Here is a 12,745-nt window from a genome sequence, read left to right on the forward strand (position 1 = left end):
CCAGGGTCCTGGGATCGAGCCCCGCATCGGGCTCCCTGCTCGGCGGGAAGCCTGCTTCTCCCTCTCCCACTCCCCCTGCTTGTGTTCCCTCTCTCGCTGTGTCTCTCTCTGTCAAATAAATAAATAAAATCTTAAATAAATAAATAAAAAATGAAAACTACTGCTTAGTGAGCATTTACTATGTTCCGGCGCAGTGCATGCCGTGGTAGGTGATCGTACCCACTCACTGATACTAGGCTTGACCACATGGCTTACTTTGGCCAATTAAATACGAATGGAAGGAACATGTGCTGCTTCCAAGCAGACGCTGTTATAGCCACAATGAGTTTTCCTTCTGTCCTTAGACTATCACAGGCTGCTTCTTCAGTTGTATCTCAGGATGAAGAGAATATGGAACAGAGTTAGACCAACCCATGACGGACATGACTATGAACGAGAAATAAGTCACTGTACTTGGAAACCATTGATATTTCAGATTCATCTGTTACTGCAGCATAGTCTAGCAAATGCTGGCTGATATGTGTGCCCTTCTCAAGAAATTATCTCAGAAACCCTACCAGGCAAATGCTATTATTATCCCCATTAAAAGATGAAAATCAAGTTGATGGGGTTAAATAACTTCTGTACTGGTGCATTACATGCACTCAACATAACATAGATGGAGTTGGGGAGGTAGGCTCTGAATCCAGGCATTTTTGACGCCAGCCCTAAATTCTATGCAACACTACCCTTCTGACAATTACCACATGGCCATATGGCATTCAACCACAGCATATCTCTGTTACAAATCGACTGAGAATCTCTTCATACCCTTAAGGAAAAAACCAAAACCAAAACCAAAAAACACAAAACTCCTCCAAAAACTCATGTTAAATAAAAGAACACTCAGATAATAAAATTGTAGCCAGAAATGCACATTTTAAAAATCATGCAAATGAGGCCATCAAAGAGCACACAATGTTAGAAAAGCAAAAAGTGCATAGTGAATTTGAATTTAAAATCAGAATCCTCTCTCTGATTAGCATTTGTTGGGATAATAGATGCACTGGCATTGGCATTGAGCTGATCATCCCCAAGCAGTCACAGAGGTGAACACAGAGTAAGGGATGCCTGTACATGGAACTGGTTCGCTCTGGCTAGTCCGACAGTGGATTTCAGTCAAAATCCTGATAGAGAACTGAAATTAACTCATTTCATCAGAGGATACTGACAGTGGATGGCCACCAGCTTCCTACGTCATATTCAACTGGAATGTAGCACCCTCTCACAGATCATTTCTTCCCTAAACTAGCCACTTTCCTCTTGCAAACCACGAAACAAGGCTTACTGAAGCCTAACAAACCTTGCTTCTTAAGTAACCAAGTATCATGGTCAATAAAAGTTACCCCCCAAGAACATAGCCAATGCTAAGATCCCTCACTTTCATGTCTCTCTCTCTCTCACACACACACACACACACATACTGAACCCCATCCCCCTTCTGTTTCTTACTGTCTTACTCCCAGAAAAAAAGAAATACCATTAATATCTTGTTCTGGTGTGTAGGACAAGAAGCAATCCTTTTTTAATATGAATGAAGAAGTAATGTACTATTTGCTGGAGAGATAGCAGGAGAGACCCCATATCTGATTTGCGGGTATGGAGAGACTTCCTATCCCAAGAGAACATACAGATAGCTGTTCAGACAATGAAAAACTCAGAGACTTGATCTGTAATCACTTTACAAGCTGCCAACTCAGGATTTTCCATGGTGCTTCATCATACAGAAAAGATTCTTGTCACATGCTCTATTCAATCATTTGGCCCATCAAGGTGAGATGGGGATACAGTTCCAAAGTTCTACAATTTTAATAGCTCTCAGGAAAAATTAAAAGTGTCAGCATCTACCAGGAGTCTGCCAGAACTGTTTTGAAACCAGATGACATGTAATCTCCTTGGAAGGCTTTAGCACCTTTAAAATGTGACAGGCCACAGTTTTGGTGTATATACAACAAGCTCGTCATTAACGGGGCTATTTTCAACAGTCTCCCCATTAAGCATCTGCAAATATACTTTTAAAATTTTAAGTAAAAGTAAAAATTCCTAATTACTCTTCCCCCTATTTCACAATGGTTCTAAGTCATTTTCAGAAAACAGATAGTATTCAAGAAGTAAAAGACGAGAAGGAAAACAAGGAGCCTGGGTAATCCATAAATTGGAGAATCAAACTGGATAATTCAGCATAATTGTGGGTTTATTAGATTTGGGCCAAAAATAAAGTAATAAAAATATCTAACATATGTATAGCACTCTATAGTTGGCAAACATAGTTTGAAGGTCATGTATCTTCTTTGACCTTCACGGCAACCCCCATGCTGGTTTGACAGATAAAGGAACTGACGTTCAATGAGATGAACTAAGTTGCCCAAGTCACGCAGGTAGTAAGTGATACACCAGAATTAGAACCCTAGTATTTTGATATCGTATCATACATACGCATTATTACTAGGTAAAATGTCATTCTTCATTTCTTGGTAAAGAATGTATGTTTTTAAATGTTTAAGTCAACCACAAGCCATTTGTGGATGGGGCTGAGCAATTTTTCAATTTCACTTACTGGTTTCATTTACTATGCTTAGCAGGTTAGTAATGAAAAGTGCTATATCTGTCCTAGTCTGGTACTCTCCTGATTACATTTGAGACCAGATGGTTTCAACAACTCTCTGGAAATAGAACATCTTCATCATTAATCTCCTCCCACTGTCTCAGCAAGATTCGCATTGTACCTTGTCTACCCAGATAGGGTCTCTCCTCTCTCCAGTGTTTGGCCCCAAGACAAAAAAGACTCTCTACTCGTGATGCTATCTCCCACTTAAAGGAGTTTTTCCCTCTGAGAGATTCTAAAGATTTCCAAATAATGAAAATGTCCAACCAATCCAAACTCCCCTCTGACCAGACAACCCATTTATTAGATGAAAGCGATAGAGCAGGTGTTCACACTTTGTCTAGATTTGCTAGTAGCACCTAATCAAGTCCCAAGATCTGTTATAAAAGGCCAAAAAATGCAGACAGGCTGGCATGAGTACCCAGGAGTGCAAGCATTGGCTACCAACAGAAAGCCAAACACATCTATAAAAATAATTTTTCCTAGCTAGAAGGACAGAGTAGAACCTTCCTCGGTTCTGCTTTGGTTCAAAAATATTACATTTACAAAGAAAGGAAATGACTGAGAAGGAAAATCCAGAAGCAGCATAATAGAGATTGAACAGATTCAGGTTCAAATCCTGATTGTGCTACTTTTTAGTTAGTGACGTGTGCAAGATGACTCATTGCTCTTAGCCTCAGTTTTTCTCATCTATGAAGTGGGGTCACAATGTCTCTCTAGAGTGGCAATTTCATGAGGATCAAATAAATTAATGCATATGAAAGTACCTAGCATCTTGCGATTCTGGGTTCACTTCATGTTATGGGCTGAATTGTGCCCCTTGCCAAAATTCAAATGTTAAAGTCCTTACCTCCAGTATCTCCGAATGTGACTGTATTTGGAGGGTCCTTTATAAAGGTAATTAAGTTAAAATGAGGTCATTAGGGTAAGCCCTAATCCCATATGAGTGGAGTCCTTCTAAGAAGAGGAAATTTGGATGCAGACACACACAGAAGGAAGACATTGTGAAGACAGAGGGAGAAGACAGTTATCTACAAACCAAGGAGAGAGATCTAGAATACATCCTTCCTTCACTGCCCTCAGAAAGAACCAACTCGGGGTGCCTGGGCGGCTCGGTCGGTTAAGCGTCTGCCTTCAGCTCAGGTCATGATCCTGGGGTCCTGGGATCAAATCCTGCGTTGGGCTCCCTGCTCAGCAGGGAGCATGCTTCTCCCTCCCCTCTCCACTCATGCTCTCTCGCTATCTCTGTCTCTCTCAAATAAATAAATAAAATATTTTTTTAAAAAGGAATCAACTCTGCCAACACTTTGGTCTTCTGGTCTCCAATACTATGAGAAAATTCATTTCTGTTGTTTAAACTGTCCCGTCTGTGATACTTTGTTACAGCAAGTATGTCCCATAAACGTTAGTTTCCTTATGGTTACACAATTCTTTTTTAAAAAATGTTTTAAAATGGCCAATCTTCAACCGCTTTGCAGTTGGACATAAGGTAAATCATCTTGTTCTAAATTTAAAGGACAAAGGAGTGTTCAGATGTTCACATACAGAAAAAGGAAGTCTGAGATTCAGATCCACCTTGACTCAGCTGCATGTGAGTCCTTCCTTGGGAACAGCACTGGTTACTAAGCATCAGCTAATCATGCTTGTGATAACAAGATTTGATTTATTCTTGTTCAGCTCTCACAAGCAATGGTCAATGCAACCACACAGAGAGAGAGTGGCCCCTGTGTGGACCTTTCTGCCCATCTTTTAAAACACAAGAGGAACATGGTGGGGAGGGGGGGGTGCAGGCAGAGTTTAAATAAAGTGGAAAATAAGACATCTAAAACCTCTCTGTAACAGAAGTTTATACTTTACAGCAATAAGCCTGGAAAGTAAAGCTCTTTACAGTAAGTAAAACCAAAACCAATCCACATCAAACAAAAGAAAAAACCCCCAACCACAATGTAGCTCAGTTCACTGTAAGTTACTTGAGGATCAAAATTAACATAATCACTTTTGCAAATCCAATGCTTAACATATATTTGGTGTCCAATAATTTTGGGTTTTTTGGTGTGTGAGAGCATAAAGAAAACATTTTATTAATAAGTTCAGATGAAAGTCTTATTTATACCCTAAAGACAGGAATATGGATATAAAATAGAGTTGAACTTTATTAGGACAAGTTAAACTGGAAACTAAAAAAAAAAAAAAGCATTAACAATTTCAGTCATAGTTGGAAAACAAATTATAACAGATATACATCAAGTAGAGCATGAAGTAAGTTCTGAGAGAAGTCCCCACCATTTGAAATAAAGCACCAGAAACACAGTGACTCCACGTGCATGAGAGTTCTAGTGGAAGGGGAGGGAGAGGTAAATGATACATATTTGAAAGGCCATTAATAATTCCAGATGCCAATACGTGGAGAAGTGGAGGCATTGATAACCAAAATTACTCAAACCAAAATAAAAAGCGTCACTGAAGCCAGTGAAACATGTTGACACATACACTCTTTGGACAAAGACATGAGTGAACGCGGTCTGGGGCCGGGCAGATGGGGATTTCTATATATGACACAAACACAGCTGGTTTGTCCAATTTTACACGTGGGTTATGGAGTAAGGGAGGCAGATGCTGCTTCTGGAAGAAAAAAAGGATAGCATTCTAGGGGCAGCCTTCTGGCTCTCTTACCTCATTTTTGCAAAAGCGGCTTCTCACATGAAGGATGAGAACTAACCTAGTTCTAGTTACTCAATTTAGATGAACTAAGACCAGAAATAAGCATGAAATTTAAATTCCTTGCAAACTGTCAAAAGCGATTCTGATTTCAATGGCTTACACGTGACATTTTTATTCTTTCTTCCTGTAACCTGCTTTTTGTTTTTTATCGCAAGTGCTAAAAGAAAACATCAAGGTAGGAACAAAGGGGAAGCTCAGGCTTCAATTTAAAGTTGGGGACACAATGTACATTTCTGTCTCTTTCTTCTCAGTTCACACCAAGATTTCTGAGAGATGGGCAAGACCCACAGCGGCTCTGAGAAGGAAGGAGGGCCCACAGCTGACCAGAAGTTTAGGTAGATTTTAGGAAGACAAGAAAGCAGAGGGATGGCAATAGCTTATGAAGGACAGTCATGAACATAGTCCAGGAGCACGACCAAGATGTTAAAAAAAAAAAAAGAAAAATTGACTCAGCAAGAAACAGATGTGGTTGTCCGTTTCTTTTTTCTATTTTAATTTTATTATTTTTTTAAAAGATTTTATTTATTTATTTGACAGAGAGAGACACAGAGAGACACAAGCAGGGGGAGTGGGAGAGGGAGAAGCAGGCTTCCCGCCGAGCAGGAAGCCCGATGCGGAACTCGATCCCAGGACCCTGGGATCATGACCTGACCCGAAGACAGACGCTTAACGACTGAGCCACCCAGGCGCCCCTGGATGTCCGTTTCTTTCCCCAGGTTTGGGGAGTTCTCAGCTGTTCTTGCTTTAAATACACTTTTTGTCCCTTTCTCTTTCTCTTCTTCTGGAATTCCCATAATATGATATTGTTCTTTTTGTTGTTGTGTTTCATAATTCCTATAGGCTTTGTTCACTCTTTTCATTCTTTTTCCATTTTAGTCTTTCGACTGGGTAAAGGTCCTATCTTCTGGTTGTTGATTCTTTCTTGTGCATGGTCGAGTCTACTTTTGAAACTCTATTGAATTCTTCAGTTCAATTACTGTATTTTTTGAACTCTGAGATTTCTGGGGTTTTGTTTGTTTGTTGATGGTTACTATTTCCTTGTCAAACTTCTCGTTTTGTTCATGCCTCTTTTTCCTAGTTTCATGTGGTTGTCTGTCTGCTGCTTGTAGTCCACTAAACTCCCTTAAGGGGATTATTCTGAATTCTTTGTCTGGCAGTGCATAGGTCTTCATTTTGTTAAGGTCAGTTATTGGGGCTTGACTAGTTTCCTCTTGTGGTGTCATATTTACCTGATTTTTTTTCTGATCCTCGATTCCTTACGTTGGTGTCTGTGTGTTTGAGTAATTGGGGTTCTCTTCCAGACTTTACAGGGTTGCTTTGGCAGCAACAATCCACCAGTTGGCTCAATTTAGATTTCTGTGTGTGTCTGCTGATAATGTCTTTGGGCAGGTGGGGCCTGCTGTTATGGTGTATTTTTGGCCGAGGCAACTGTGTGAGGTCTGGGGATAGGGATGGGGGAGAGGGGGTGTGCCGCTGGCTGAGAACAGTCGGATGGGATGGCTGGCTTGGTTCCCTACCCAAGTGAGGCTGACGGGTGGGCTCTGTGGGTACCCGAAAGCTGCGGTCAGGCTCACTCGGTGGTCAGGGTACTCTCTTCAGTAGTGGGGTGGAGCTAGGACTTCGCTTCCCCGCCCTGGAGGGAAGGGCTTTTGCAGCTCATTGTCTGAGGGCCCAAATCGAGCCTGCGTGGACACTGAATGCTCTGCCAGGGGAAGGGACTGGTTTTGCTCTGCTCTCTGTCCCAGGGCCACCCCACGGAGGGCTGGTGAACGGGCTGTGCCCCTTCCTCTGTGTTCTGGCTTCGTCTCCCGGTCAGACAGGCTGAAGGCTGTCTTCAGTGACAAGTGGGGCTATGAATTAGATTCCTTGCCCAGGCACAGGGGGAGAAGCAGCTCTAAACTGGTCAGGCTTTTTGTTTGTTGTCTTAATTCAAGCCGACCTGCACCCCAAGTTCCCTGGCCAGACAGTGCCTTTGGCTTTGCTCTGAAAACTATTGCTTCTGTCCGCTCTTCTCTCGGTCTGAGAGCCGCTGGACCACACAGCTTCAGGTGTTCTCGCCACTTCTTCTGGCCAGATGGGGCCAGCAGACTCTCCACGGCGGGTGGGGCTACGTTTCAGCCCCAGTGCCTGGGCAAGAGGGGTGGGGGTCGCTCTGGACTCTTCTCAATTTCCCAAACAGGCTCTCTGGTTGGCAGGGGTCAGGAGCTACCCTCAGCCTTGGCTCTGAATGAATCTCCTGCCTCTGCACAGCACGGGGAGCCTCCGTGCCTGCTGCTGGCTCTGCTCTGTGTGATCAGCTCTACCTGTTGCTTGTGATCAGCTCTACCTGTTTGCCTCCGAGCTTGAGCACTGCCAGGCCACACAGCTTCGGGGAGTCGTGGCCAGCCCTTCTTGTCCGATGGCATCGGAAGGCCCTCCCACAGCAGGTGGGGCCCTGACTCAGCTCCTTGCCTGGGCATGAGCAAACCGGGCTCTAGGGTCAGCAAAACTCCTGGTTTAGGGATGTGAATCGGGCAGGTCTGCCCCCCACAGAGTCCCCTGGCCACAGTGTGCCCCCAACTTGGTTCCGCAGATGAGCAAAGCTGCTGTCTGGGATTACTACTTGGGCAACTGCAGGTACGAACTCTCTGTCAAAATCTGTGTGCTGGTTGTCGCCGCCCTTCCCTTCTTCCCCCACAGTCAGATTCCCAGTGGGTAAGCTCTGCGGATTCCCCTGAAATCCTCACGGTGTCAGACCAGAGTAGAGGCTCCCCAAAGTGACGCACAATGCTGAGGGAGGTTGGCTCTCCCCCTGGATTCTCTTTTCCCACTGGAGGAACCAGAGGCTCAAGGGAGACCTCTACTTGTGGTTCTGCCCTGGCCTGGGGGAGGGGCAATGCAGTCAACGTGTAGTCACTTCTCTTACCCTCCTAATGCAGTCTGTCTTGGTCTCTGTGGCAGGGGGTGCTTCAGTCTCAGCCCTGTGTTCTGGGATTCTCTCAGTGTGTCTTATTCTTGAATAGATGTTAGCTGCTCCTGTGAGGGGGAGCGGAATCAGGAACGACCTAAGTCACCGTCTTGGCGACATCACTCCAACCATGTGTTTCTCTTTCAGTAATGATAAAAAATAACAAAATGATGATAATGTTTTAAATAAAATTTTAAATGTAAGGCCAAAAACCAAAGCCAATTAAATACAAACTTGATATCTGCATTTCCCAAATCTGTAAACCAATTTCTTCTTGAACAGAGTGGACAGGAATGGAAAAAATTGGGGCTTTGGGGCCATACTGACTTGGGCTTGAATTCCAGGTTTAGCACCTACTAGTAAGTGATCTTGGGCTTAATTTACCAAACTTTTCCAACCCTCAATTTCATCAGTCAGAAAACTGATAAAACTTGGCTTAAGCATTGTTATGATAGTTTAAAAAGATAACATACATTAAAATGCACGAATGACATAATATATAGTAAAACAAGAAATGATATAAGACATATTAAAATATATGCCAGGCACATATTAAGTACTCAACAAATAATGTTGGTTGTTATATAATCATTAACCCTCATGCTGCTCTCTTCTGGGTAGATAGTTGGCAATTCAACAATGACATCAAACTTAATAGCATTGTATCGCTAGGCTACTACAATAAAGAATTAATAATTGGATCCCTTTTGTGCTTCCTGGAGCAGTGATTCTCAAACCTTAATATGCATATGAATCACCTAGGGCTCTAGTTATAAGTGCACATTCTGATTAAGTGGGTCTGGGATGGGGTCCAAGGCTCTGCATTTCTAACGAGCTCTCAGGGGATGCTGATGCTGCATTCTAGGGGACACACTCTGATGGTAGGGCCCTGATGATAGAATGGGCTGGCAAAGGTATTCACAGATAGGACGTGTGCATATCATAAATCTGTAAGGCTGAACTGTTTCTTATTTAAACATGATAACAATGAATAGATGTGTATTGCTTTTTCATGTTCTGAAATTTTGTTAGATAATAAATGAGCAAAAGGTCAGTGTGGTCCACCAGCTCTTGTCACTCTAGACTCTCCAGGGATCTGCCCTTGGGTTGGCGGATACAGTCACCATGTGAACAGTCTGGCATTGTTTATGCCCAACCCACCCCTTACTCCCTCTGGGTTCCTGCTTGATCACATGTGAGAGTTCACATGCCAGGCGTAGGAAACCTCTTGTGCCAATTTATTCTGGACCTCGGCTGCCTCTGATCATTGCACATTAGAGGGTTTTCACAAGTGTTACCACAGTAAGTGTGACTCAGCTGGAACATCTGGGTTGACATTTTAAATATTTCCTATTTACAGCCTCTTTAGAAAGGGATTTAGCAGTATCCAAAAAGTATGTATGCATTTACCCCTTGAACCAGCAGTCCCACTTTTTAGGACGCTACTCTGAGGATCCTTTTCTGTGGCCGGCAGAACAATGGTGCCCCAAAGACCTCCATGTCCTCATCCCCATAAGCTGTGACTATGTTCTCCTACGTGGCAAAAAGGACTTCACAGATGGGACTAAATAAAGACCCTTGAGAGAGGGGCTTTATCTCGGATTAACTGCAGAAGGGAGGGACAGCAGAGGAGAGCAGAATAATGCAACGTTCTCCACCCACCCCTGCAGCTTTGGAGATGGAGCAGGGGAAATGTGAACCAAGGAATGTGGGTGGTCTCTAGAAGGTAGAAAAAGCGAGGGAAGGGATTCTCCCCCTTGAGCTTCCAGGAAAAGAACCAAGCATGGCCTACAACTTAGTTTTAGCCCAGTAAGATGTGGGTTAGACCTCTGACCTCCAGAAATGTAAGAAAATACACTTGTGCTGTCTTAAGCCGCTAAGTTTATGGCAATCTGTTTACAGTAGTGATAGAAAACGAATACACCTTTCACATAAAACAGCATACGTATAAGGCGATCACTGTGGTTTTATACGTAAGAGCTAAAGACTGAAAACAGCCCAAGTGTCCATCAGTAGGGGACTAGAACAAATACAGAGGCATACTCTGCACCCATAGGAAAGAATGGAGAAACTCTAGACCTAACATGAGCTGACCTTTAAGACATATTTTCAAGTAGAAAGAAAAGCCAAATACAGAACACGAGATACACTACTTTACCTTTCAAGTAGGAAAGAAAGAGAAATGAGAATATGCATATATTCTTTTTTCATAAAGAGAAACACTATAAAGATAGGCCAGAAATAAATTAATAAAAATAATTACTAATGAGGTGGAGGATGAAGTTGCTAGGGAAGGAAGTAGGGTTTCTCTGAGAATACTTTTTTTTTTTAATATGTAATTTTGACTTTGGGACCATGTAAATGCTTTACCTATTCAAAAAATAAAATAAAATTTAAAATTTAAAATAAAATTAAAATGTCCATACTTAAGTTTAATAGTTTTCTACCCATGATTTATTCCAAAAACCTTCTCTAGACTTTTACTCTGCACCTAATGGAACTCTATCCCTGTAAAAAATTAATACCTAAGATCAACAAACTGTTTTCTGACAGGTCTGTCAAAATCGTAGCTTGATGTGGGTTAAGACTGCCCATTTCTGCTGATTTTGCTATTTCTTAAATCATATTCTGACATTATGGACCTGACTGACAGGCTGTAGGACATGGCACATGATTTACAAAGCAAATAATTATATAACAACCAATTCCACAGAGTTGGCAACAGAGCCGCCTGGTGGCAGAAACTAAGACTGTAACTTTAAAATTGCAGTATTTTCTTTTTGAACTGCTGTGCTCTTTTATACTGAAATTATATTATTGGGGAAGGGGAGTGGGGAGAAGTAACCAGAAACGGTTGGTAGTAAGACCTTATGGGCTCCTGTGTAAAACTGAGTTTACTCTGAACACAAGGTTTATCGATGGATTACATTTTTTAAATGCATTCAACTTCCACAAAATCCTTATTGAACCTTCGTGCAACAAGAAGCGATTTTGACAAAATTAATGTTAGTGTTAATTAAAGACATGCCGAATCTAATTTCATAATTTTTATAACCCATATTTTAAAAAGTTCAGTCAGTTTCAGTTTAAAAAGAAAACAAAGAGCCAGGATGATTTATAAAACTATTTCTGATTTCCTGACTTTTAAAAGTGAGATGATGCTAGCACATCCTAGGAGGGTCTATTATATTTTATGGGCGGGGGGGGGGGCTTTGGTTTTAAAATCTTAAAATAATTGTCATAAAAATACTATTTGGATAATTGCTCTAATAGCTCTAATACCCAAGGAGCTATGGGACAAATCAACTCAATTTGAAAGAAATTTGTTGAGCATCTACTGTGTACCCTGCGCCATCCTGAGTCAGGTACTAAGAGGATAATGGAGATGCCTAAGAGACAGGTAATCTTCTTTAAAATTAATCAGAGAGTTTGCACTTAGCCATCAGATTAAAAAGTGGGCTGCAGATTAAAAAGTGGGGGACCTGTGGCTGAAGGAAATGTCCTGAGGTTCCAAGGATGGTGGAGAAATAACCTAAGGCAGAGAAGCAGAAAGGAGAATACAACTAGACATGCATAAGGTGCAAGAAAACAGAAAGGATGTTAATGGAAAAGGAGGAAGGCGAGCTGCGGAAATTCATGCGCAACTTTTTTTTTTTTTTTACAAAGGTAACTTCCTGTGATATTTATTTATTTATTTATAAAGATTTTTTCATTTATTTGACAGAGAGAGAGAGCGAGCGAGAGCACAAGCAGGGGGAGCACCAGGCAGAGGGAGAGGGAGAAGCAGACTCCCCACTGAGCGGACAGCCCGACTCGGGGCTCCATCCCGGGACCCTGGGATCATGACCTGAGCCGAAGGCAGATGCTTCACCGACTGAGCCACCCGGGCTCCCCTCCCTGCAACTTTCTCATAAGCAAAGCAGGAACTGCGGCCGATTTACCTCACTCTTCAGCTACTACTGAGCTATAGGCGAGCTTGTCGCTCAGGAATTACCATCTCTCCTTGCATCCGCTATGACCTTGGCTGCAGACTTGCTCATCACGTGCACGATGTAGAGAGGGCAGTTCACGGCGCTGGCGATGGTGATGGCTCTCAGCGTGGCTTCTGCCTCCACCTCTTCGGGGCGGCACAGCTCATGGCCCTCGGGCCCTGTTATCCCCAACCCCAGCATCTTCTTTGCTCCCTAAAAAGACGGCGGGAACAGACACATGTGCGAGGAAGGTCTACTAATGACAAGTACCATGATCTTCTTGTGAATTAAATACACAGCCAGGCTTTCAGACCTATTAGGGGTAGAGGTGTGTGTGTGTGTGTGTGTGTGTATTTGGTAAACACAGTTTTAACACAGAAACATGACACTTGGTATATGTTAGCTTTTCATACACATATTTCACAATTAAATTATTTCGATGGAAAGGCTGAAAAAGATAGG

At 42.5% G+C, this 12,745-nt stretch overlaps 1 protein-coding gene across 1 annotated transcript in view; it reads right to left on the reverse strand.

Annotated features, from left to right (window-relative positions):
- The window catches only part of DPYS (dihydropyrimidinase), a 66,101-nt gene that overhangs the window by 34,125 nt on the left and 19,231 nt on the right, over positions 1 to 12,745 (reverse strand). The window contains exon 4 of the mRNA XM_044914277.1: positions 12,307 to 12,496. Within this exon, the coding sequence (XP_044770212.1) occupies positions 12,307 to 12,496 (190 nt within the window). The remainder of the gene's footprint in view (positions 1 to 12,306; positions 12,497 to 12,745) is intronic.

Source organism: Neomonachus schauinslandi, chromosome 4 (assembly GCF_002201575.2).
Source record: "Neomonachus schauinslandi chromosome 4, ASM220157v2, whole genome shotgun sequence".
Taxonomy (NCBI): Eukaryota; Metazoa; Chordata; class Mammalia; order Carnivora; family Phocidae; genus Neomonachus; species Neomonachus schauinslandi.